Source organism: Corvus moneduloides, chromosome 4 (genome assembly GCF_009650955.1).
Source record: "Corvus moneduloides isolate bCorMon1 chromosome 4, bCorMon1.pri, whole genome shotgun sequence".
Lineage (NCBI taxonomy): Eukaryota > Metazoa > Chordata > Aves > Passeriformes > Corvidae > Corvus > Corvus moneduloides.
Window position 1 is genome coordinate 25,146,545 of NC_045479.1, and position 24,555 is coordinate 25,171,099.

Consider the following 24,555-nt stretch of genomic DNA (forward strand, 5'->3'; position numbering starts at 1 on the left):
AAGGGTGGAATGCAGCTGTTTAATAATTTGTGGTGATGCCATGTGAGATTTGGGGGAGATTTTTGTGGTTTTATGAAAAAAGGTACCCCAGGAAATAGGTAATATGTACAGGGAGAAGTCCTCCTAAAACAGCCATCTTGTGTCTTCTCCATCACAGATGTGCGTGTCTAGGAACAGACAGATAGTGCAGGGACAAGCTGGACAGGAGGATCTGCTCATCTCTCAATATTTAAGGGTTTCTGAGGTAAAGAACCCTTGTTCTGCTCTTTCTTATGCCTCTCTTGATTTATTCTCTCTTCTTCAGTTGGACGAAGGAACGCCGTGTCCTGCTGGTGATGTCCAAAGCTAAGAAGAAGTGGGTGTCAGTCCGGCCACTGCCTTCCATCCGCAACTTCCCACAGCAATATGATGTAAGCCCCATGCCCAACATAGCCAGGTGCCCCATCCCTTTCCCTTCCACCACGGTGCAGTGCTTTGAGGGCTGCTCCCTTGAAGACCTGTCAGGGAGGCAAGCACATGATGGCTGAGGTGGGAGGTAAGGACAGACTGATGGCAGCAAAACACATCCATCAAAAAGATGGAGCAGAAAAAGGAGCAGCACCCATTCAAACCACTCTACACACAAATACAAGTTTCCAGTGTTGCTGCTAATGCATAACAAGAACTGTTAATGCATCTCTGGCTGGCACAGGGTTTGGGAATGAAATTTAAGACTCCCCTTAGGTCAGGGTTTCTCAATGTGGGTGAGAGGCGAGATGCTCAGGAGAAGCGTACCCCTGCCTTTGCTGTGACTGTGCTGCTATAGATTGTGAAACTTGCTCACAAAGGGTTTTGAAAGCAAAACTAAGAACTCAGCTAAAAAGCCACATGCTGTGAGGAAAATTACAGATATCCAGCCTCCAACCCCAGCCCCAAATGTGGTGATAGTTCCTCCCTCTCCTTTACTTTTTCCCTGAAAGGAGAAAGCTCCTTCCCCCTACCCTATGGTAGGTCCTGCTTTTGTGCCAAGACAGGGGGAGAGGAGATGATCAGTAAATATGATGTTTGGAAAGCTCATTTTCTCTGGCAATGATACTCTTGGTAGCTGTGTGTGCACTAGTGTGGTCTAAGCAACCTGTAAGGCCACTCTTCACCCACTCAGACATGGCTGGAGAATGAGTCACCTTTGGGGACCAGCAGCTTGATCAGCAGGAGACACTATTGGGTCAGTCCAGGTTGCTCCCTGCTGTTGCCCTGTACCTGCACCCAGTCACCTATGGAAATGGCAACAGGTGCTGAGCTGCCTGTGTGTTTATGTCATCAGGAGACTGGGGAAAAGAAGCATGAATTAATGATATATAAAATATCCTGTTTGCAACCTCTCCTGTGCAATTTAATGCCCCGGCTAGTTATTGAACCCACTTTCCCCTCTAGCAAGGACTGATTGTGCAGATGCTAAATTTTTCTCTCTGTCTTTTAACAGTTGTGTATCCATGCACAGAATGGCAGGAAATGCCAGTATGTGGGCAACTGCTCCTTTGCCCACAGCCCTGAGGAGAGAGACATGTGGACCTTCATGAAGGAAAATAAAAGTGAGTGGGGAAAATGTGGGCCAAAAAGCTTGGGGAGAGGGAAGACGACATTTGGGCAGTGGATAGAGGGTCTGTTAAGACATATTCTTGACAACAGAGATGGAGCTGGACAAGGCTGCTACAATGAGTTTAGGTGGGATTATGGGTCAGGTCTGCCTACAGCTGCTTTTCTTAATTGTGCATGTATCTCTTGAGTCCCTTGCTGTGGGACTAATGCACATTGGTTTTATGTCTTACATTGCTTCACTGCTGCCCTCTCTTTCTGCATCACTTTTGAATTCACCCTGTGCTGTTCCTCCAGTTGCCTGTAATGTCCCAGGCTTGGCTCCATATGGAGCTCTGCCAAAGCACCAGTCCTGGCCTGTAGCTGCTCCTGTATCTTTCTTGACTGTCTTCTATCTGCCTTGGCTATCTTACCTATTTCTGCTCATATCCCTTGCTCCTGGGCTGTGGCACTCCCTGCTCATGGCATTGTATTCAAAGGGGTGGAGTTGAGATCCTGAATGAGAACATCGTTGGGTGGTGCCTTTGTGGAGGAACTTGTCTGTATTTAATTCTGCAGGCCTATCTTTTGGGGGATAGTTGAGGGGTTGCCCATGACCTGGACAGCCAGCTCTGTGGCAGAAATCCTTGTTTATTCAGATTAACAGGAAGCTGGGAAAAAAGGGCCAGTTGTCCAGGTGCTCACCTGCCTCTGTCGTAGCTGCTGGAAAGCTGAAGGATTTCAGGCCTGCCCTGAGTTTTTTTGGTCTATATGATTCTATGGAGGGTCCTTCTCTGTTTAGCCAAACTGTTAGTTGTTGCAGTTCAAATAATTTCATTGCTGGGGCCTTTAAAGCACATCAGACCAGTCTGGGTGTGTTTGCTCAAAGGTGAATCTTCAAATGACAGCATTGTTTCAGTTTGGGGGACTTTGCATTCATTATCCCCAATTGCCTCGGGTTCCTCAGTTACCCATTTAGCAAGGAGTAAATCGCAAATGCGTCACACTTAGAGCATCATATCGATGTCTGCAAACATTTGTGTTTCCATAGCCTCTCTCAGGTGCTCATCTTGCAAAGGCAGATGTGTAGTTTAAGCTTCCACCTCAAATTTCCCTTCCCAGAAGTATGCTGAGTGGCTTTTAAATCAAAAGCCACAAGAGACATTGACTGCAGTTCTCTGGGCAGGTTTTGAACTTAGAGCAAGCTATCATTAGGTCTTCCTCCCCTCTGCAGCGCTTCCTGTGGCCAGCTTGCTTAAAGGCTCTCCTCCCTCTCTAGTGCTGAGGGTGAAGCTTTGGCTTAGAAGGAAGAGATGGATCTGAAACCAGCCCCTGCCTTAGCTTCCTGGCTGGGTGAGATGTCTTCTGAGGTCAAGCAGAATCAGGCCTGATGGAGAATCATCTTGTGGGGTGAATTCCAAGGAGATCTTGCGGCACTTTGCCACCTTTCTGAAAAGTTTGTGTGGCTGCTGTCACAGTTGCCCCTTGACTGATAGAAGACATCCCCCATGCCAGGTAGTGTGGTGTGAATTTGGCTCCTTTTCCCAGGGGTCTCATCTGAGGAGGTGACATGGGGCACAGGCCTTCAGTCTGTGCTGCACAGGCAAGGGGAGGGAAGGGCAGCCCCAGCATTTGTCCTTTTTTCATAGCTTGTGCACAGGGTGGGAGGGTGTCTGAGTGGCTTCACGTGTCGCCTTTGTGCAGTACTAGATATGCAGCAGACCTATGACATGTGGCTAAAGAAACACAATCCTGGGAAGCCTGGAGAGGGAACGCCACTCACCTCGCGAGAAGGGGAGAAACAGATCCAGATGCCCACTGACTATGCTGACATCATGGTAATAAGCTGATCTCTTACCCTTCATTTCTCCTCCTCAGTGCTGCCAGCCTGCCTCTCTCCTGTGCTCCAGGTGTGGCTAGTAGGGACTGCATTGCTCTAGTGGAACAGAGCCTGTATTAATGTAGGTTAAATGGACAGCTTGGAGCAGCACAGCAAGGGCACCACAGCTGAAGAGGGAAGAGATCAACCTGGGGTCAGCAAGGCTCTGCAATGGCTTTTCTGTTAATCCTCAGGTCATTAGGATTCCCTTAGGTTCCCTTTTGCATGGGCTCAGCCTTTCTCCAGGGTTCCTGCCTGCTCCTGGGCAAGCTGTCAAAACCACTGCAGGCCTGTCAGAAGAGTGAGAAGCTTGGAGAAGAGCTGGCACAAAAGCCTTGGAAAACTAGAGGCAGATGTGTCTCCTTATGCCAGGGGTGGTACTGATGTAAGGGTCTGTGCTACTGAAGAGTCCTGCATTGCCTTTTAACCTGGGGACCTTGCAGTGAGACCCCACTGGGGCCATCAGCAGGGGCAGGGGGACCGTGTCAATGAACTGAACTGCCCTGTCCCCTGAGCCTGTTTGAGCCATAGATAAACTATGACAGAGCATCTCCTCTGTTCCACTTTAGTGTCAGCACAATTCCCTAAAGATGGCATGGCAGAGAAGTGTGGGTAGTCATAGACTGAGTGGAGCTTCCAGGATGCTCTGGAAAGAGAGGGGAGAGGCAGTGCCAGCACAGGGAAGGCCAATGGATGTGGATGTTATTGCACTGACTGGCCCTTTTCCCTGTCTGCACCGGTTAGATGGGTTACCACTGCTGGCTCTGTGGGAAAAACAGCAACAGCAAGAAGCAATGGCAGCAGCACATCCAGTCGGAGAAGCACAAGGAGAAGGTCTTCACTTCAGACAGTGACTCCAGCTGCTGGAGCTACCGCTTCCCCATGGGCGAATTCCGGCTCTGCGAGAGGTACTAGTGTCTCACCTCCCTCCTGTGCCGCTGCTGCAGGGCCAGGGTAACAGGTCCAGGGCCTCTGTCATCCCTCCTCATCCTCTCACAGAGTTCTCAGAGACTTCTGAATGGAAGAGGAGTGGGATGAGATGACAGGTTTGGGTGACGGTGAGGCTGCTGTTGGATCCCAGAGGTGCTCAGCGACAATACTGAGGGGTAAAAGCACATTCCTGAGCATGTGTTGTTAGAAAAGGGGAGGTTCCTGTCTGCACCTGTGCCTTTCATAGCCAGGATGCTCTCAGCTCTCAGGCTGCTGAACAGTCCCCTTGGCCCAGTGCTTGGGGGAATCCCAGGTGCCTTATTAAATGGTTTGAATGTCTCACACCCTCTGAATCAGTACCGTAGGGTGCCTTCAGAAAGCTTGTGATGGTTAAAAATGCCATTTTGGTTAGCAAGAAGGCTCTGTATTTCATGCTGGTTACCTGGCATTTCCTCTCTTGTGCACTGGCTTTTCCTCATCCCTGCTGGTCCACCCCTGAGTTCCAGCTCAGATTTTTTTGTGCTCTGACTAAATCCCCTTGTAGCCACTGCTCTTTTTGCTGCTCTGTTTTTTTCCCAGCCTTGATGTCTTCCCAATTGCACATGGGTTTGTAGGAGAATCAGCTCGCCCTTAAAAAGGAGAGTTCACAGCATGTTTCAGTGGGTCCTTATCAAGTATCCCAGACAGGGAACTCAAACCCCTGTACTGGGGGTGCCCTCCTGACTGCGTTCCTTGTGCCGGCAGGTTCCAGAAGAACAAGGCCTGTCCTGAGGGAGAGGAGTGTCGCTATGCCCACGGGCAGGACGAGCTGACAGAGTGGCTAGACCGGAGGGAAGTGCTGAAACAGAAACTGGCCAAAGCCCGCAAAGACATGCTGCTCTGCCCCAGGGATGATGACTTCGGGAAATACAACTTCCTATTGCGGGATGATGTATAGTAAGGGCTGGAGGGAGTCTGTCAGCTGCAGAAACACGGGGTGGGTTTTCCGAGTGGCAGTAGCAGGGAGAGCGAGATCTGCGTCTCGCAAAGAGAACTTTTTCTTTTCTTTTGTTTTAAGATTATGAGACGATGATTTATTAGTGGTGAATGAATTCGTGAATTTGATTCTCGTTGGCCAGCGACGCCATGCTCACTGAGTTTGTGATCCATCTTTTCTCTCTTCTTTCCCCCAAATTCTCCTTCCACTTCATCTTTTTGTTTTGCCTGTCCTTCATTCAAAGGAATTAATTCAGTCTTGTACTGGGCTGCAAATCAGATAATTCCACCTTCTGTCATTCTTCTGCCTTTCAATTCAGAGTATGACTGCAGAGGTCTGAAGGACAAAGCTGAGAGAGAGGGCCCAGAAAAGTTGTGGATGCCCCATCCCTGGAAGTGTTCAAGGCCAGGTTGGATAGAGCTATGAGCAACGTGGTCTAGTGGAAGGTGTCCTTCTAAATGACAGGGGGATTGGAACTAGATGGTCTTTAAGGTCCCTTCCAGCCCAGGCCATTGTATGATTTTATGAAATCTGGTGAAAAGGTGACCATGAATTTCATACGTTCCTTTTCTCAGTGCTGCAGAGTAAGCCCCACTTACTCTGCTGCAGCCCTCCTGCTCTTCTGGGAGTTTGGTACCAGAAGAAATAGGCATTGAGGTGCAAAGAAGAAAAACCACTAGATCTGGCTTGAAACATCTAGGCTTATGCTCCAGCTGTCAGTATTGCCCTCAGGCATCAACTGGTGCAGAGGAGGATAACAGCCGTGTGGTATAAGGAGTGCAAGGTAAAAGCAGCAAAGTAATGAAATTGCTTGCAGCAGCAGGAACTGGGTTATAGGTGACTTCAGACTTCAGCTGACTGTAGTCAGAAAGCAAGTTGGTGACTTCTCATTAGATGTCTTTTCCAGTGTGCGGCAGATATTCAGGGCAGATAGTTTGGGTTTGTTTTTTTTGGCTGGTGTGACTGGTGCAAGTAAAAGAGAACCCATCCAGGAGGTGTAGTGGAATCTGTGACACACCATGTGTCACTGAAGTCCACACAGTAGTATTGGTCAGGGGGGAGGCAGTCACTAAAAGGAGCCTGTGTTTCTGTGTTGCCTTGTGTCCTGAAGCGAGTGAGGGAGGGAGGTAATGGTGTTCCTTTCTTGCTCTTTGCATATGTTTCTGGTTACTTAGAGCTGCATTTTTCCCTGCACTGCCAGAAGAACTGGGTGGGGACCCATTTAAAAGGACACCACTGCGCAGCATGGGCAACGTTTAGCTAATGGGAATCCAGCTGGAAGCGCTTACCAGTACCAGAGGTCCAGCCCCCTCCTCCTCAGAGCCAGGGTAGGGAGCTTGCAGATGCAAAGTGCAACTAGGATGCGACGCAGAGCAGGGACAGTGGTGGAGAGTGAATGGCACAGTGGGACTCAGCCATGGCCTGCTCCTGTGCTGCCTGATGTGTGCTGTGATGGGATAACCAGTAATGCTGAACTCCGGGACAGGATTTTTGCTTTTTTAAGTGGCAGCAGTGAGAAGCAGTACTGCTCTGAATGCCAGCCTAGTCCTTTCTGGTGGTCTCACCCTGTAAGCAGTAAATGTGTCCCCTGTCCTGAGCTTCCCTCTCCTTCTCTCTTCTGCAGTCCAGCTGTGCTCTGGAGTTTTGCATGCATGGATGGCATCACCCACTCAAACACAAACACATCTCCCTCCCAGCCTTTGTCAGGGATGTCTTTTTCATACAGAGTCTCCCAGGACAGCAATCTCAGAGCCCTTGGGTAGGGCTGTATCCATGGTAAATACAATCTGGCCATTAACTGCTTGGTGCTTTGGCATTTCTGGGTCCTCCTGTTCCTCCCTGCTCCCGTATCCTTGGGGTTCACAGCTTCAGGAGGGATGGGATGTGGAAATTGGGAGATGTGGACGTGCTGTGAGGCAGCACAGGAAGGTGCTTCAGCTCCACTGGGATAGTTAGGGTCCAGTTATGGAGTAGAGTGCTCTGCATTCTGGTCTGGAATCTTTCCATAGACATGGTATGCTCTAAGTAAACTGAATGTGCCTCTGCACTTAGAATCATTAAGTTGAAAAAGACCTCGAAGATCATCAAGTCCAGTCGTTAACCTGGCACTGCCAAGTCCCAGACTAAACCATGTCCTGAAGTGCCACATCTACATGTATTTTTAAATACCTCTGGGGATGGTGACTCAGCCTCTTTCCTGGGCAACTTAACCATTTTTCTGCTGAGCTTTTTTCCTCTCCCTTAAAATGTGGATGGTAGTCTTTGGTTTGCTGTGAGCAGTATCAGACATGGCAGTTTTTGAGTGGTCAGGTGCTGTAGTTTCTCCTCTGTCCTTTGTGGTAGCTATGGTACCTTTCCTGGTCATCCTTGTCCTCAAGTGGTCAACTTTAGAGATGGGAGGAGACAGGCATCAGCTCCTGGGTTATCTTGTTCTGCTCTTCTTGGGCAGACGCCAAGGAAGGAAATCTGGATTGGGGGACACTGAAATCTGTTTTTTACTTTTAAAACAAACCTGCATCTCTAGTGTGACTCTAGCGTTTGCTGAGCTGTGATTTCTCATGCAATGACTTGTTTAGGTTACCAAGTGGGTCACTGTCCCCTCTCCCCCTCTCTGCAATGAGAACTGAGCTGCTTGGTGGGACTTCAGAGGTTCAGGCTGGGGCTGATATGGGGAGAGGGTGAGAGGAGGTGAGGTGAGGTGAGGTGAGGTGGGGGAGGCCCACAATCACAGGGGTTGCATCAAGTGTCTCTTTGTTTTCCCTGATATGATAACCTGGTCTGTGGTGTTGCAGTACTTCGTCACCAGACTTGTTTTAGTGTGTATATATGTGACCCCTTCCATGAAGCATATATACACAGGTATTAAATATATCGCTCTATATAATATTATATGTGTGTGGTATCGAAGGAATCTTTTAAATGAGGGTAAAGGAAAAGGACTCAGGCCAGGAAACGCAGCATCTCCAGTTTAAGTATGAAGCCTTTTATTTGGGATAGGGAAAGGGAAATAAAAAAAAGAGGGGAGGGTTTTATATAAATAGGTATAAACTTTGAGATGGAACAGGTTTCCCTGTGCGCATTTTTGAAACCCTTGAGGATGTCCTTGCAGTCCCATCTCAGCGAGAGAGTATTATACTGCTAACTAGCGAGTAAAGTTTTAATATAAGGCTTTGCTTATATTATTTAAAGGGACATTGTGAAAGGCAAGAAGTTTCACACTTGACTTCCCAGGCTTGCTTTATCAAGCCAAGAGGGTTTTCTTCAGCACATTATGTGCTCTCAGCAGAAATGCTTAGTGCTCGCAGCTCTACAGCAGATAAACCACAAGCTGTAGGGGCTGCTTTAGTGTTGTGTTCACAAGACCCTGTGGTAACTCTCTCTTCTTTATTTGTGTGAGAGAAGAAGAAAATTCTGCAGCACAGAACCAAATTTGAGGGTTATTAACAAAGGAAGTGATGTTTTAATTTTATAATATTAGAAGAAAATCTCAAATACTGTAAAATAACCACAGACATTCACACAGAGCAGAAACTTATTAAATGCTGAAGGACTTAGTGAAAATCTTTTCCCAAATTCTTTGGTAGGGGCAGGGATTTTAGGTGATACTGACATTGGAGTAAACCTGGCCTTTACAGGGAGAAGTAAAAAAAAAAAAGCCAACAAAAAACACCCTACTTAGCTTGTATGAAACTGTATGTCAAAAAATGGATGGGTTTTAGCAAGTGAAAGGAAAAGATAGCAAGGGGATGCTGCAGTTCTGAGCTGGGTAGTAATGATTTTGAGTCCTTTAATATGTCTTTGTATTAATATAATTTAAGAATACCACGCTTTACTATTAAAAAAGAACTTAGTATCTTTCATAAGGTCTAGTATCAGGATAATTATGTAGATGTTTTAACAACATTTTTGCTTTTGTTCTTAAATAAAGAAAGAAAAACCAAACTTGCTTCTTTTAGCCTTTGTAATAGAAAATAAAAGTGTGCACTTTAAACCCTCTCCTGATCCAGAGTGTGTTTGTGTTTTTCAAATAGCCTGCAAAGGATTTTTATCTTGCTTTCAGGTTTCCCTGCTATGAGGAGGGAAGCAAAGGGAGCACGTCAAGCATTGGACCACTTTGGCTTTCTCCCTTCTTTAAGTATAATCTGTTGCTCTTCTTGCTGAGTGGAAAATTGCCTAAGTGCATATTAACAGTTTATGCAGTTCTTCATCAAACACACAGTTCTTGTGAACTTTAGGTGTATTTAAGATGTTTTTCTTTTCCTCCTAGTGCCAAGAATCCATGTGCTCTGCATCAACAGTTTCAGGTGTTTGGGTAACCTGTGTTTTGAAACCTCCAGTAATCGAGTCTTGTAACACCTTCATCTAGAGATTCTTCTGCTGTGTAGGCTGCGCTGTCCAACTGGGTTGGCCAGTTCTTTTGCCTGGCAGTGTGCACCCTGCTAGGGAACGTGCCCTTAGCCCTATCCACCAAGTTGCACACAGCTTGGGCCATGGGAGGTGTCTGTGCACTTACTTTCCTCCTGGAAAGGATGCTGTGTGAGGAAACTGCACCGGGGGAAGAGGTCAGTATGAAAACATTTATTCATAAACTATTATTAATTTTATTAATAAATTAAATTCTTTATTTTTCTAATCTGTCATGATGCAGATTAATCTATATGCTTGATGAAATCAAAACTGGAGATGTGGTGAAGACAGGGGAGTCCCATGGATATGCCCTGTTACTGCAGTATAAATTGGTAGTGACCAGAAGGTCATATCCAGCAAGGCCTGAAGAGACAAGATTTGTCACACATCTCCTTGATGTGCCTTCATACAGACATAAGAACTCATGTCCTTCTGGTCAAAGAAAAGACCTGAACACATTCTTGTAGTGCAGGGGGAATGAGGAGACATGTGCACTTCGAAGGTGCATCAGTTGAGTACATAAAATGTGAGAGACATTACTTTTACATTCCGAAGTCTATTGAGGGCATGCTGGCAGGAGTTGAGGGTAGCTTTTCCAGTACAATTGAAACCAAAATTGTCAAACTGTGAGACAGACAAAGCATCAGGAGAAAAACACCTCTTTTCCTTGCAGGTTTGAGCCTCAGCTGTAAATCAGTGTTTCTTCACTGAAATAAACTTGTATTTTAGAGAGGAAGAAAAGGAGTGGTCATTTCAGTATTCAGATCTTCCTAGGAACTTCAGCAGATACAAAGACAAGGCAGAGAGACCCAGATCAGCCAGAAAAAATCCAGGTTCTGTGGAAGATTGTGAGGAGCAGGGTAGAAACCCCTGAGAGGTGGGAGGAAGGCTTCATGCAGAAGATGGTTCATGCCATCATACAGCAGCCTGGCAGAGGGAGTTTGCTGCAGATGAGGATCCTAAGTAATCCTGTGACTGAGTCTGCCTACCCACACTATAGAGAAACATTTCTGGGCAGTGAGAGCAGATGATGCAAATGGTGTCATCCTCTTCATTGTGTTTGCTGCTGCCATTGCAACCAGGAACAGGGTCATGTGTCCTGTGCACAGTGAGCAGCAGAGAGTTCCTGACATGCAGGAGCTGTAACCTGAGGACGTGCGATGGTTACAGGCTGGGGTAGAGGGCACAGAGGACGTACCAGCAGGGCAGCTGGGGGGAAAAACATGGGGCAGAAAGCAATGAGCTAAATAGTAAAAGAGGGCTGGATGGGAGTGCCTAGTTAGAGGGAAGTGCAGGAGGAAAGGCTGTGGGCACGCCGGCTGAAGCACAAAGCTGTTTGATACATGGTGGAGGAAGGCACCGAACAGACTCAGATGGATGCTATGGGAAGGCTCTGGGCAGAGGTCCTGTGGACATATAGCCCTTGGGGCTTCCAGGAAAGCTGCGAGCTCTGGTCAGGGGCTGAGCCATGTCTCATTCGGCCTCACCTCTTTCCCCCCAGGATGGGAGAGGACAGGACAGGACCTGTCGGTTCCACGTAACCTCTCTCCCTTCCCAGATCGATTGTCACCTCCTGTTTCTCTGTGGTTCCCCCTCCAGACAGGAGCAGTGTGTCCTGGTGGTGCTGGGACAGGAGTGGTGTTTCCTGAAAACAGATCCAGGTGCAGCAAAGACAAGAGCAGGGACCAGACCAGATGACAGCTCCAGCTGACTCATTTCCCATCACAACAGTCCTGTCCCTGGCAGCTCCCAAGATTGCCCCTTTCAGGGATGCTCATTATGCAGGTTATCTTATGGACGGTGGTGCCCCAGAAAACTACTATTTTTTCCAGAGAGTCTTGGGAGGCACAGACATAGCAGAGACCCAGTAAACAGGGTCATTCATAACCATCTGGATTAATCCTCTAAAAAATGACATTACCCAGGGCTGGGAAGAAAATCTCTAAACCCAGATGCCAGAGTAGATTTGTCTTGCTTTGAACTGGAAAAGCACTCGGCTCTGGAGGTGCTCTTTGGCATATTTCCTTTGTTCTCAGTGGATTTCCTATGTCTGCCTTAGCAGTGGGCTTCCAATAGCACTGGGGCCTTCCAGGCAGATGGTCAGGAAGAATGAAGAGCTGCATAGTTTTGCTAATTGAATACCGAGGCACGCTCCCCCATCTGTACCCCAGCAAAGCTCTGAGGCAGAGAGGGAAAGTCCTGCTTCCATGGGAGTGAGATGGCCTCAGTTTTCCTCAGCAGGATGGCTTGAGAATAACTGCAACACGGCTGGGCATTGCCCCTGGGAACTGTGGTGGGGATTCAATACACTGACGGTGTTTCAAAAGAAGCTCTAGGCAGTCTAGAGCTTCTCCTGTTCAAGACCATTCACATCTTGGTTTTGGGGGATCAGTGGCAGCCAAACTGTCCAAGCTTTTCTAAGGGTAATTTGTTTTCTTTCAGCCCACATGCCTTCCCCAGGCTCAGCTGACTCCTGTATCTTTCCATCAAGCTCAGACCTCTTGGGCTATGATGCTGCAGGATCCCTGCTTTTGCTGGGGTCCATGTTGTTCCTAGCGGGTGTGAGTAGGAAGAGATGGCTGACGGACAGCCCAGGTCCTTACAGACAGCCTTGGTTTTGAGAGGGAAGCAGCCACAGGAATGTGCATCTTGCTGTCCCACCCAGTGGTCTCCCATGGCCCAATATCACTGGCCTTGGATTTCCCCATCCTGCTTTCAACCCCTTTGTTTATTGCTGCTCTTGGCACCGCTAGACTCCTGCAAGGCAACCTAGCCTCCTGCAAGAAGGCTTGTTCCGAGAGCTCCCAAAGCTGTCTCTGCCCAGGCTGCCAGAGTGTTTTCAGAGCAGGGAAATGCAAAAAGGCAGCTCTAGGTGTCCTTCCTGCCCAGGACAGTACAACTTCTGGTGATCTCAAGGCCCTTTCTCACGTTTTCTCCCTGCTTAGCACCTAGTTCTCTGGCAAATGGCACCTCACAAGGGAAGGCCACGTGCAGAGAAGCAGAGCTGTGGTGAGCCCAGCTGCCATGTGAGCTCCCCAAGAAGGGGGAGATGTCTTGGCGGGGGTGGTGGGGAAGCAAAGCTCATTAACTTTTTGGCATTCATTTTGGGGAATTAGTTTTTAGAAATTCTTTTGCCCTGGGCGGGAGGTGCCAGCACTTCCTTCCACTGAAGTTCACCGCTTGGATGGGAAATCCCGGCGCTGCTCCTCCATGCAGGGAGACAGGCAGGCACATATGTACACATACACAGGCACGTGTGTGCATGCCATACCCTGCTGGGGAAGGAAGTCCTTTCAGAGGCAGGAAGGGGACTCTGAGGAGTGAGGCCTCATCAAGCCTGTGTGTCTGTGTCGCATGTCGCTACCATCAAAAGTACCCAAAGGGTTGCATGCCCATGTTGCAGGCACCAGGCAGCGTCTTTAGCCAATGCAGAGCCCTAGTCCCACTTTGCCCTCAGATGTCCACCCTCCCATGCTGGCTTCATCACTCCTTCTCTCACCTCCTTTCCTTCAACACCTCCTTTTCTTCAAAGTAATCTGCTGTGGATGCTGACACCCCTGTGGTCTGGCCACAGCCTTCCCTGCTGCTGCCGTTCTGGGTACTGCTGCAGCTCCATAGATGTCTGTTGGCACTAGCAGCAGCATCTCAACCCAGAAGAAGACAACTTTCTGGGATGTGGTGCATGTGTCCTTTCAGCATGGCCATGGTGAAACTCAGTCTGTAGGCCTCTGCCAAGCTGAGAAAAATTCCCTACCAAGCCCAATGCACTACGCAAATAAATAGTTAAGTCTGGAAGCTGTAAGGGGAGTGTACAATTGTTCTAGGAACTAGTACAAGAACAAGAAATTGTATGGATGTCTGTAAAGAGGCAGTGACTGATCTCTGGCAAAGGGTTTGCTTGGATAAAAGAAGAAAGAGGAAACCACTTACCAAGCTGAGTTTGGTGAAAGAACCAAACCCTGCGGGTGGGCCTGGAGCCTCCACACAGACTTTGAGGAGTAGGCTTGATTTGTAGGATGTGCAACAGAAGACATCTCACGTGAGGAGGTATGGAAATTTCCAAGTAATGGCTGCGCTGCCAATGTGAATGGTCTTGGGTGACTGAAAGAAATGGAGAAAAAAGAGGAAAATACTCTTGCTTCAAGAACAGCAGAATTTGCAAAGCTTCTAGAGGTTTCTACATGTTTTTGTCCTTATTTCCAAATTCACTTCAGGGGAGTGTCATCTTGTCTGTCACCACAAGTCCTTTCAGTACTGCTGGCTACTGCCTGTCCTGTGTCACTGCCAAAGTATGTGCCCCAGATCATACAGAATACATAACAGCAGATTTTATCTCTGGGGAGGCATTAATTTGACTCTCCTCATCCTAGCTGATCTTTCAAACAGAATAAGATATTTAAATGTATTTATCCCTTGCTGGGTAGCATGCTCTGGGGATGGAGGGATGGAGGGATGGAGGGATGGATGGATGGATGGATGGATGGATGGATGGATGGATAATACTGCTGCATAAGCTTTGTGTCCTTAGAAAATCAGACAAAAACTTTTTATTTTCTAAGAGGACACATTCCATTAGATTACCAAGCCAAGCTTTCACCTTATTGGAGAAAGCTGAGATAACAGCAATTAGTAATAATAACCACTAATGCCTTTCTTTAGTCAAATATCACTGCTGTTGGTGTGTTCCCCATCAGCTGTGCTTTCAGATACACCTGAGAAACAATTAAATTCCCTTCTGTAGTGGTGGCCTCATAAATTGATATGCAGCCAGGTGCCACCACCAAGGACAAGACCCACAGCAATAATCTGCAGGAGTTTCTGACCAAGGAGGCACAGTGTGCCACTGGCTCTTGTTTTGAGTCTGAGGGTGGCTGCAAGACACTGGCAGGAGGGGGAACAGGGGAAAGGCTGCTCCAGAAGCACTGTGAAAGTGGCCCTGTGAAGGAGTTGAGGGAATACTCCTGGGGCTGCAACAAAGATGGCAACTTGGAGAGATGCACAGAGAACCCCCTTACCCAGCTCCTTGTAATGAGCAGGGTTGTATCTGAGGTCTGAATGTCTGAAAAGATTCTCCGGGGTTTCAAACTGCCAGCAAGGTTGGACCTACTAGCAACACCTCAGCAGTGTTGCTCTATAGTTCCCTTTAGGCCTGATGGCAGAGCTCTCCAGAGAAGTCCCATTAGAGACAGGAGTAGAATTAGAGGTTTTAGAAGAGACATTTACATGTTTTGGTACCAGCAGAAGCACCTGAGCACTGCAGAAAGGCAAAGGGGCCAGGGGAAAGGAAAGTACAAGAATTGGTTGCTTAAAAAAAACCCAATTCTTTTGAATAAAAATGTAAAAGGAGGGAGAGTATGGACCAAGGCAAATGTTGAAGGACCCACAGTCCTCCCCTCAGGACTGCTGAACATACTCCTTAGGCAAATGTGCCAAGAGGTTCAGCCAGCACTGCTGGGTGGTGTGGGTAGCTGCAGCAAGAGAGCTACAGAAAATACACTGAAGTTAGCCCTGGTCTCTGCCAGTTAAATTGGTGTTCATGGAGTTTGGCCTTTTCCATCACATTAGGTGCCTCCTTTTGTGTGCCACCCACTTAGGGCCAGTAGAAGTTGAATGGCTGGTTGAGTCTGGGAGAAAATGTGGTGTTATGGGCTGACTGGGCTTCTGAGTGATGGATGGAGCAGAGCTGCGGGCACCTCCACTAAAACGGGATCACAAAATAAAAACACATCTGATCTGACAACAGTGTAGCCAGCACAAGTGATGCAATCTGTGGCCATGCCTGCAGCTTTCCAGAGATATTTCAACTTCATTCACTAAAGCAGCTCAAATGCTCTGCTCTCCATGTTGGGGACACAGGGGCAGACAGACATTCCCCACTGCTATGACTCTATTCCATAGTATAGGTTCTGATTCCCTGGGGCTTGAAGACAGGGTGGTGTTGATGCATCCAGCTAGTGATGTTACCCAAGCTCTTCTTGTGGGCAGGAGGTCATTGTTAAGGGATTCTGAATCAAGAGGGACATACACTGTTGGTAGGAGACTTCGTGGATGTGGCAAATGCAAGATGAGATGTATATCTCATTGCTCTCAAATCTCTAGACAAAAACTTGGAGATGTCCATTGCAGGCTAATAATTCAAACCGCTAAGTGACAATTTAGAGGATCTTTAAGCTATCTTCCAACCCAAACCATTCTATGATTCTATTAATTTTCTCTGAATTAATGTCTTCATTTTCTGAAGCCATAAATGTCAGTCAGTTGCTGCAGCAGCTGCTGTGAAGTCCTTAGGTCCCTCCAGACACATGGTCAGATGTTTGTCCAGCTTTCATAACAAGTTTGAGCCTGGGACAAAACCAGGGGGTCCAGCTGCACCTGGCACTGGACAGCTACCATGTTCCCAGTCACTTTCCCTTGCCAGCCTGTCATAAGAAGCAAAACTAGGCATATATGACAGTAGCTGTCCCAAACATCAGTAATGTCTGGCATGACTGAGAGACTCCAGTCTTCCAGAATGGACTGGAAGATTTCAGGAAAGGACATGGACCTCCTGGCTGGCAGGCTGTACTCCAGGAAGGAGAGATGTGATCATGTCTCTTGCTCCCAGGAGCCAGAATGCACTGACTGTCTGCAGAGTCTGCTGCTGGCTTCAGCTTTGGGTGGGTGGAGAACACTGTAACAGTCCAGGGTTAGTATGGGGCTGTTCTTCCCTGAATGGTTTCACCACTGATGGTTATGACTGACTCAAAATCTGAAGAGGTTGTATCATAATTATGAATTCTACTAAGCCATCTATTGTGTGATTTCTGAGCCTGATTAGATTGGGATCTAGATCACAAGGCTTCTCCAGCTAAACTGAAATTCTCAACCACCCCACCTGGCTAGGTAATTCTTCCTTTTTGGTTTCTACTGGGTTAAATCAAATGCATTTCTTTATGGGACCAAACACCATGTATGGTTTTGCTGGGCTGTGTCCAGTTGCTGTGGCTCACAGACCAGTGTAGGAATACCTAATTTCTAGCAACTCACACTGGCACTGTAAGGCTGAGCCTGGCAAAGTGGACAGGAACAAACTGAGAAATAAAGGCACTTCTGTTGAAATATCACACTCAGCAAAAGAAAAGACCCCAGTACATGTAAGATGCTACTTTGCACGCCAGGTTCTAATAAAGAGGATCAGACCTTTATCCTCCTGTCTCCAGTCCTTTTCTCCATGCTAAAAATTTCACAGCTAGGAGAGGAGGGGCTTTGTGTGCTCAAGATCTTACTTAACCAGCTGTTACCAAGGTATTTGCAGGGTTCATGAACTCTCTTCCTGTACATCACTGCTCTGAGAGGAGGCTGTTTGCTTTCTCATAAAATTCTGTGCCTCTTAAGAAGAAAAATCCTGGATTTTGGGGATGATGCACACCTTATCAATATTAATTTAGGAGGGACACAGAGTAACTGTTACATCACATACAAATAATGTCATCATCTTCATCTTAGCTAAAAAGTTAGCAGGCAGATGCAGACAGCATGTGTATCTCCCTGTAGCAACCTGCACAACTTGGAGCTCCTCAGAGGATCCCTTTGCTGTTGCTGATTCGTCAGAGGATCCCTTTGCTGTTGTGTTTGCAGCCGACGTGTACCCCTGACAGCGCACAATTGCTTTTTTTCCCCCTTCCGACACATGTATTTCTCACAACACCTTGGGAAGGAAAAGGGTGCTGCCTTTGCAAAGTTAAATAACTGGCCCAGTTCTTTGCTGCTGGATTGGCTGGGAGAGGCCCTGTAAAACCACGCTGGCCAGGCGCCCGGCCCCGCCCTGCAAGGCTGCAAGCTATTTCCACAATTGGCCACTTCAGAGTGGGAGCGGGGGAGGTGAAGACAGTTGGGTAAGCTGTGTCTTCGCTAGGCTGTTTCTCTTCCTCCTTGTTTTTTTTCTCAGCCAGAGTAGTCCAGCAAACCCAGTCCGGGGCTCGCAACACCCAGGAGAGTGAGGTGTAACGTTGGTGGCCAGGCACCTGGCCCTCCCTTAGCCCTGCTGGCACAGTCCCAGGACAGGACATGTCAAGCTGCAACACCCCTGGGGGCCCTAGTGCCCTGGACTTTCCGGAAGTCCTGAAGTCCTTACTGGAGTATTCCTTGCCCTGGACCAACAAGATGACAGGTAGGATTGAAGAAATACGTGCTGGGGTTTCTGTTTTGATTTCTCCTTCAGTTGCAAGGTGAGAAAGGGGCAGATCTTGTCTGCTGCAAGCCCTTCTAAGGGTGTGTTTCCCCAAAGTGTCCAAGTCAGACAGGGAGTTCTGGCACTGTGCATGTTGTGCAGCTAGGAGGATTGATTACAAAATCAGTCAAGAGTGCTGGGCTCCTGATCCTTTTAATCTCTGTGCTCAGCTACTTCTTGGAAACCCTCAAAGATTCGCGCATGGAAAAGGCTTGGGCACAAATCTTCACACTCACATAGAAACAACTTCCAGGATTGCCATTCATTGTTGTCCTATGGTTAATAACCACTAAGCCTCCAGACACTGCCTCTTCCCAGACTCAGACTGTCCAGAGAGCCCAGCCTGCATGGGGCATGCTGACTCTCTGGAAACTTTGTTGGACGCTGCAGTTGTTTATCAGCGAAAAGCTGGGGTAGAGAACACAGTAAAGGCCGCATTTTCTTTTCTGTACTCCTAGGCTTTCCCATTCTCTGTGCAGCATCCTAGAAAACAAATGGAAAGGACCCAGGAGGTTATTTAATTTGGGCTTTTGCTGTGCTGAACACTTTGCTTATGCTGCACTGACCACTTCTCTAATGCTGGGTCTGCTCCAAGCACCCACCATGCAACTTGAGTACTCTAGGTTTTGGACAGGATGCTGCACACCCTTGAGAAGCTGCTTTTTGGTTGTTGTGTTCTAACGTTCACTGCTGAGTGCTGGGGATATGTGTGGGAACACATTAACAAGCCTATGTCTGGACATGAGAGAGTTGAACTTACAGAAACAAACATGCACAGAGCTCGGTCTTCTCTAGGGAGTTGCTGTCAGGGCATGCAAGCAGCTCTGCAGTCCTGAGGGGCAGCAGGACCCAGGAGCAGAAAAGCCAGACACACAGTGTGGAGAGGGACCCTGCTCTTGCTCCAGGGTCAATGGGAGAAAGGGCTGCTGCTGTGACTGTAAAGCATTCATGTCAGGAAAGGCAGCTGCCTACACCTGCTGTAATACAGTGAGCTCTATGGCACATGCACAGCTCCCTATGGGAAAGGGAAATAGGGCAAGGGGAACTGCCCTACCCCCTAAGGGGCTCATTTTGTCACACTGCTCTGCTGCAGTCTCCTGTGAGCTCTCTCTCTTCTTTGCTGAGACTGCCCACTAACAGGTGTGTTTACATACCACACTGTATGAAGTCCCACTGTTTGTGTGGACCAGGGCATGTTTTCCAAGCTAACTGTACCCAGGTAAAAGTGGAATTGTTTGGGAGGAGGCAGTAACAGCCAAGGGCGGCTCATGTGGTGCAGAGCCTTGCTGTGGCTGAGTTTGGCTGCTTTTCTGGGATCTCTGCTCTCCACAGCCAAGTGGATTCAATTAATCCAAGGGAGGAGTGCTGGCAAGACCTATCTGTTTGGAGTAGGGTGTAGAGGAGAGATCAATGGTTTGAAAAGAGAATAATTTAGTCTTAACTCAATGCAACTTACTTGGCAGCTGAGAGTGCTGTTTTGTGGCAGCTTTCTTCCTCAGCCCCAGGACCACCCTGCCTCTCTGCATCACTTCCCATAGTCCTCAGAACTGTCTTTATTATGCTGCCTCCCTCTCCAGGCCAGCACTCCCATCATGGCCCTCTTCCCACAGAGCTCAGTTCTCTCCTCCTGGGTCCCCATACTTAGACAGCACTCATCTGGATTTGCTGTCTCTCAGGCCACTCTCTGAAATTCTCTATTCTGCTATTCAAACCTCCCAGTGGGGCTTGCTGTACATCTCCCCCTCACACCCTGTCCCCAGCAGTGAGCTACTTGTTGCTTGCCTCCCTCCTTGCTGCACCCCAGAACTGGGCTGTTCTGCATCATCTGGCCCTGACAAGACTCCCAGCAGTAACAGCCATGGCCACTGCATTCCTCTCCTCACATCTCATTGTCCTCCACTCTTCCTTCTCAGCTGCAGGGTGAAAGAAAATGCAAAAATCTCAGGCAGATCCCGACTTAACCAAGAAGGTACAGCTTGTGGTACAGTGCCCGATTTCTGTTGGCAATTGCTTGAGTACCAAATCCCCAGAGGCAGTGAGGAAAAGCTCTCAGGGCAGCCTCCCTCCAAGCTGGCAGGGCAGTGCTAATGCTGGAGCAGGGTGATGAGAGGGAACCCACAGGAATGCTCCTCAGGAACTCCCTCCCTCCTGCCTCCGGGAAGAGCAGCTAACACTGTATAGTCTAGACTCTCTCCAGGTAAAGTCACAACTCATGGTGGTGCAGAACAAACCTTAGCACAGTGGAGCACAGGTGGAAATGTACTGGAGGAAGAACATGGTCAATCTAAAGGGAAAAGCCCTGGAGTAAAAGCTGCTGAGTGGTTTTAATAACCTCCCTTCATACAGACATTACCCAGCAAAACAGCTGCCATTGAGCTCTGCAGGGGTGATGTGCACAGACCCTGTTTCTTGAAAGAGTGTTGTACAGTACTGAGGCACAGCATCACCCTTGGGGGCCACCAGCGTTGACAACAATGGAACCAAGTGACCATGAGAGCCATGACTGAATGAGAAGCCTGCAGCTTGGCCCACTTTGGCTGCGTCCACTTGCCTAAAAGCTGCTCCTTTGTGACCTCACTTGGTTGTGTTCTCTATCTACTGCCTATCAGTAGCTGTTTCCTAGACAAAAGCACCACTGCCGGCTTGCTGCCCCTTGCCAAGCTGTGTGTGCTGCCTCTGTCGTGTGTGGTCTGACATCTGTGTCTCATTACCCTCTGTGAAGTGGCATCTCCCTTTCACGCATGTGCCTTTTCTTCCTGCCAGCTGAGCTTGGCAAGGCAGAGGGGGTCCACGGAGGGCACGTAGCACCCCTGGAGCATGCTGGGCAGTGGAGCATGACCTGTTCTGCCTGCTTCTTGCAGCTGGATTTATCAACCTTGATAAATGATGCATTAACCTGCACCATTCCAGCCTGTAATAACAGGGTGTTCTTTTCCAAGCTTCGTGCTGGGCAGCATGTGTGCAGGAGTAGCATCGGGAGTCCCACTGGTTCCCTGTGAAGGAGGGAGCAGATTGGGCCTCCCAGCCTATGCAAGAGAAGTAGCTGCTGGGTAGGGCAGCTCCACATTTGCCTAGGTTGGATGGAGATGTCCCCTGGTCCTCACTGCAGTAAGAATGGAGGAAAACATCTACCCCGTGTGACTTCATTCCTTTTCCTGGGGCATGTGGGGAAGAATTCAGATCTATTTTTTTTTTTTTTTTCACAAAGACCATCAGGGTTTATTAGTAAGGGTCAGGTAAAATCGTGCCTTGCCACTTAAATTAAATGTCTGAGGTTTGTGGCTGGGAAGCTGAACCAAGCAGATGCCCAAGTGCCTACCTGAGAGGAAGATGTCTTTTTTTCTGCTGGCACGTATGGCGGCGCCTCTGCTCTGGCTCCCGCGGCTCTGTTGGATGCAGACGAGCCTATCCCAGGGGAGCACAACCCTTCCCTTTCCCGGCTCGAAGCACTGTATGGTAGGTTCGCTGCAGCCCATCCTGCAGAGTCAAGAGCAGCCACTGCTGACAGGAGAAGCCTGTGGCTGCAGCATATGCCCCTTCTGCGAATTTATCAGTTCTGTGGGAGATGCTCCTCAGTATCCGTCTGTGCTCTCGGGAACGAACTTGGCAATATTTGCTCCGTTCGTGTGTTCAGAAGCTTAAATCCCAGCACGGCATCCCTGCTGCTAGAGCAAGAGGGCAGCTTGGAGAATCACAAGGATTTCTTGTGATCATAATTTGGAAAGGCGGCCTTTCCTCCCTTCCCCCAGCAGCCCGCCCATAGCAGCACCGCAGTGAAGTCCTTCTCCCTGCCCATGTTATGTAGGGCACGCCGCTGCGGGCATCGTGTGGGACGGAGGGAGATTAAATCCAGGGCACGCGGGAAAGGTGATTTCGGGATCCTAAACGAGGATATGCAAGGGCGGGCTGGAGCGTTGGCGCCCGGGCAGGGCGGGAGGGAGTTGGCAGACGTCGCGCAGCCGGGACAGCCCTCCCGGACCCCCGGCCGGTCGCGGCCGCCTCAGGCGCGCCCACGCGCGCGCGCTCGCTCCCTCCCTCCGCCCCCTCCGCCCTCCTGACGGTGACGCAGCGCCCGCGGGAGGAGGAGGGGGCGGGGCTCCGGATGCTAATGAGCCCGGCGGAGGCCCCGCCCCCGCACGTGCCTTGGCGGGCGTGGGGCGCGTGCCCGCGCTGGCCGCGGGGAGGGCAGGGCGGGGAGGGCGGGGCCTGTCCGCGCGGGGCCGCCCCCTCGGAAGGCGCGGGCCAATCGCGGGGCGCGGAGAGGCCGGGCCGGGGCGCGGCCCCGGAGCTCATGAATACTGAAGCACGCGCCGGGCGTCAGCCGGCCGCGCCTGCGCCGTTTCCTCCGCGCTTGGCCGCCGCTGCTGGCCGCCGCCGGGTCCCGGGCAGCCGCCGCAGCCCCGCGCCGCCGGTGACCGCTGATAGCCCGCCCGCCCGCGGGGAGTATGCCCGGCCGCGCCGCGCACCAGGAGGCGGCGGCGGCGGCGGGAGGACCAGAGCCCACTGCAGCTGGGGGGAGCGCGGGGGCCGCCGCGCAGCAGGAGCGGCGGGGCCTGGCGGGCGCGTTCCCGCTAGTGCTGAAGAAGCTGATGGAGAACCCGCCGCGGGAGGCGCGCCTCGGTGAGCGTGGGGGCGCGCGCGGAGGCGGCGGGAGCGCGCGGTGCCCCCAAGGTATCCACCCCCACCGCCCCCTTCCCACCCCGTGGCTCGGAGGGCGGGACCCGCCGGGTCACGGCGGGACTGGCCGCGGGGGGAGCACCCGAGGGAGAGGCCGTTCGCCCCGGCCCCTTCCCTCCGCCCCGTCCCTCCCTCCCTCCGCCTCCCCGGCCGGCCGAGCCAAGTGCCGGCAGCACCGGATCGCTCCCCGCCTCCCAGGGATTGTCCTTTCCGGAGCGTGTAGGTGCCTGCGCTGGGCAAAACCGAACGCTACGGGAGCGAGGGGTGGGCAGGAGCCGAGACGTGACACGCTGGTTTTAGTCCTTCGGCTGTCTGGAGCCTCCTCCGCTTGTAGACGCGTAGCTGGGAGCAGCAGTGAGAAGGTTTTGAGTCTTGCGTGACCTTAATTGCTGGGAAGTTGCCCGATGACACGAGTAAACAGCAGATCCCCTCAGATTAAGTTCGGTGATAATCCATAAGGGTATGAGTGACTGCCTGCACATGCAGTCCTGCATGGGCTGGAGCTGCCTCTCTACCACTGGTGATGCAGACGGCAGCTGTGTAAATAGCAGTGCTGGTGCTTATGGTCTTCGGTGCTGATGGCACGCGCTTTTTTTTTTACCTTTTTTTTTTTTTCCCCTCCTTCCCCTCATCTGGCAGTATTTTTGCCTTTCTGAGTATCAGTTTCATTTCGAGGAAAGCTCAGGATTATCTGCACTGCTGTAATGCCCAGCGTACTGGTGTATAATAAAATAAGTCCTTACACTTACAAATTTTGAGATTAAAAATAATTTTTTGGCACAGTAGACAACATCCAGGATAAACCACAGCATAAGCAAGGTTGGCAAGATTGATCCCAGTGAAGATCCTACCTACCTTGCATGTCTTATATTGCACAATATACCCTGTAAATCTGTTTTGTGATTCTGGAGACTCTTTTTCTCCTTTCTGCTAAAAAAAAAAAAAAAAAAAAAAAGCTTGTGATAAAGGTCTTAGTTATGTTGCTATGGTGCAGGGTGCTTGCTGCAGCAATCTTGAATCTACAAAATCATGGGATTTCTTAAGATATTTCTGCACCCAGTCCTTTTTAAAGACGTTAGTGCCAGCAGGAGCAATTTTAAATTCATGCATGTTTGCTGATAGGGGTTTGGTGACTTTGTCTTGGGGGTGATTTTTGTGTCCAGAATCATGTGATGTGGCCTATGGAGACATAAAGTTCTGAAATTAATACGATTGTGAGGTAGTGCATTTTCCTAAAATTAGAAACATTTGATACTAGATTGATTAGTAGATGACCCCATTCCAGCTCGTGAAGGTGTTCAGCTGGAGCCTCTAAAGCTTGCTAGTGAGTCCATTTCATCTTTACTATCCCTCTCCATTCATGGTGTGATAAAGCTCAGGTTGTTCTTGTTCTTAAGATTTCTCCATAGATTTCCTTAGTTCACCTTGTACTGTTTCACTTCACACTTTGTGGAACTTGTTGCTTTCTGTTTATTTTGTCTCGGATACTTTCCTTGTTTGCATATGCAAGACAAAAGAAAGAATGCTTTAACTGTCAGCAAGTAGTTACTCCTAATTTACAAAAGGTTTGTCAGTAGACTTGTGTGTCGACTGACTTTAGAGGATTCTTGATTATATTCTGTCCCTTTAACAGTGATACACTCAAAACGTTAAAAAATTACTCATTTGCTTAATCCAGTGGTGCGGTTTCAGCAAACTTTTTGAGAAAAGACCCTGTGCTTTTGTCTGGAATGCCTAGTGACAAAAATACAGTCATCTGTCTTATTCTGTAAGAAATGATATTAGCTAGCTGCAGTGTCCATTTATAGTTTCTGCAAGCTACCTGTGGGTTTTCCAACCGCTGTGGGTAATTTGACTACCCAGTCAAAGCAAGCAAGCTTTCTAATCCTCCTGAGCAACACAGGAGGGAGGTCAGCCAGTTCC

At 49.3% G+C, this 24,555-nt stretch overlaps 2 protein-coding genes and 1 long non-coding RNA gene across 11 annotated transcripts in view; 2 read left to right on the plus strand and 1 right to left on the minus strand.

The window, feature by feature from the left end:
* ZC3H7B (zinc finger CCCH-type containing 7B) overlaps nt 1–9,335 on the plus strand; it is a 47,472-nt gene extending 38,137 nt beyond the window's left edge. For all 6 annotated transcript variants that reach the window (XM_032105792.1, XM_032105790.1, XM_032105796.1 and 3 more), the window contains 5 exons: nt 305–410; nt 1,463–1,571; nt 3,259–3,392; nt 4,178–4,341; nt 5,108–9,335. In XM_032105792.1, the coding sequence (XP_031961683.1) occupies nt 305–410; nt 1,463–1,571; nt 3,259–3,392; nt 4,178–4,341; nt 5,108–5,300 (706 nt within the window). In that variant the 3' untranslated portion in view covers nt 5,301–9,335. The remainder of the gene's footprint in view (nt 1–304; nt 411–1,462; nt 1,572–3,258; nt 3,393–4,177; nt 4,342–5,107) is intronic.
* LOC116442626 lies at nt 1–21,969 on the minus strand. 2 transcript variants are annotated; one of them, XR_004239605.1, is made up of 3 exons: nt 21,275–21,969; nt 13,677–13,847; nt 1–497 (listed from the first exon to the last, which is right to left on the minus strand). It is a non-coding gene; the product is annotated as an uncharacterized LOC116442626 (long non-coding RNA). The 2 variants fall into 2 exon arrangements; XR_004239604.1 differs by lacking the exon at nt 1–497 and having other exon boundaries at nt 8,302–13,847.
* The window catches only part of TEF (TEF transcription factor, PAR bZIP family member), a 22,488-nt gene continuing 15,522 nt past the window's right edge, over nt 17,590–24,555 (plus strand). For 2 of the 3 annotated variants that reach the window (XM_032105798.1, XM_032105797.1), the window contains exon 1: nt 22,364–22,575. In XM_032105798.1, the coding sequence (XP_031961689.1) occupies nt 22,401–22,575 (175 nt within the window). In that variant the 5' untranslated portion in view covers nt 22,364–22,400. Of the gene's footprint in view, nt 17,896–22,363; nt 22,576–24,555 lie in introns of those variants that run through there. The other variant, XM_032105799.1, reaches the window with a different exon arrangement.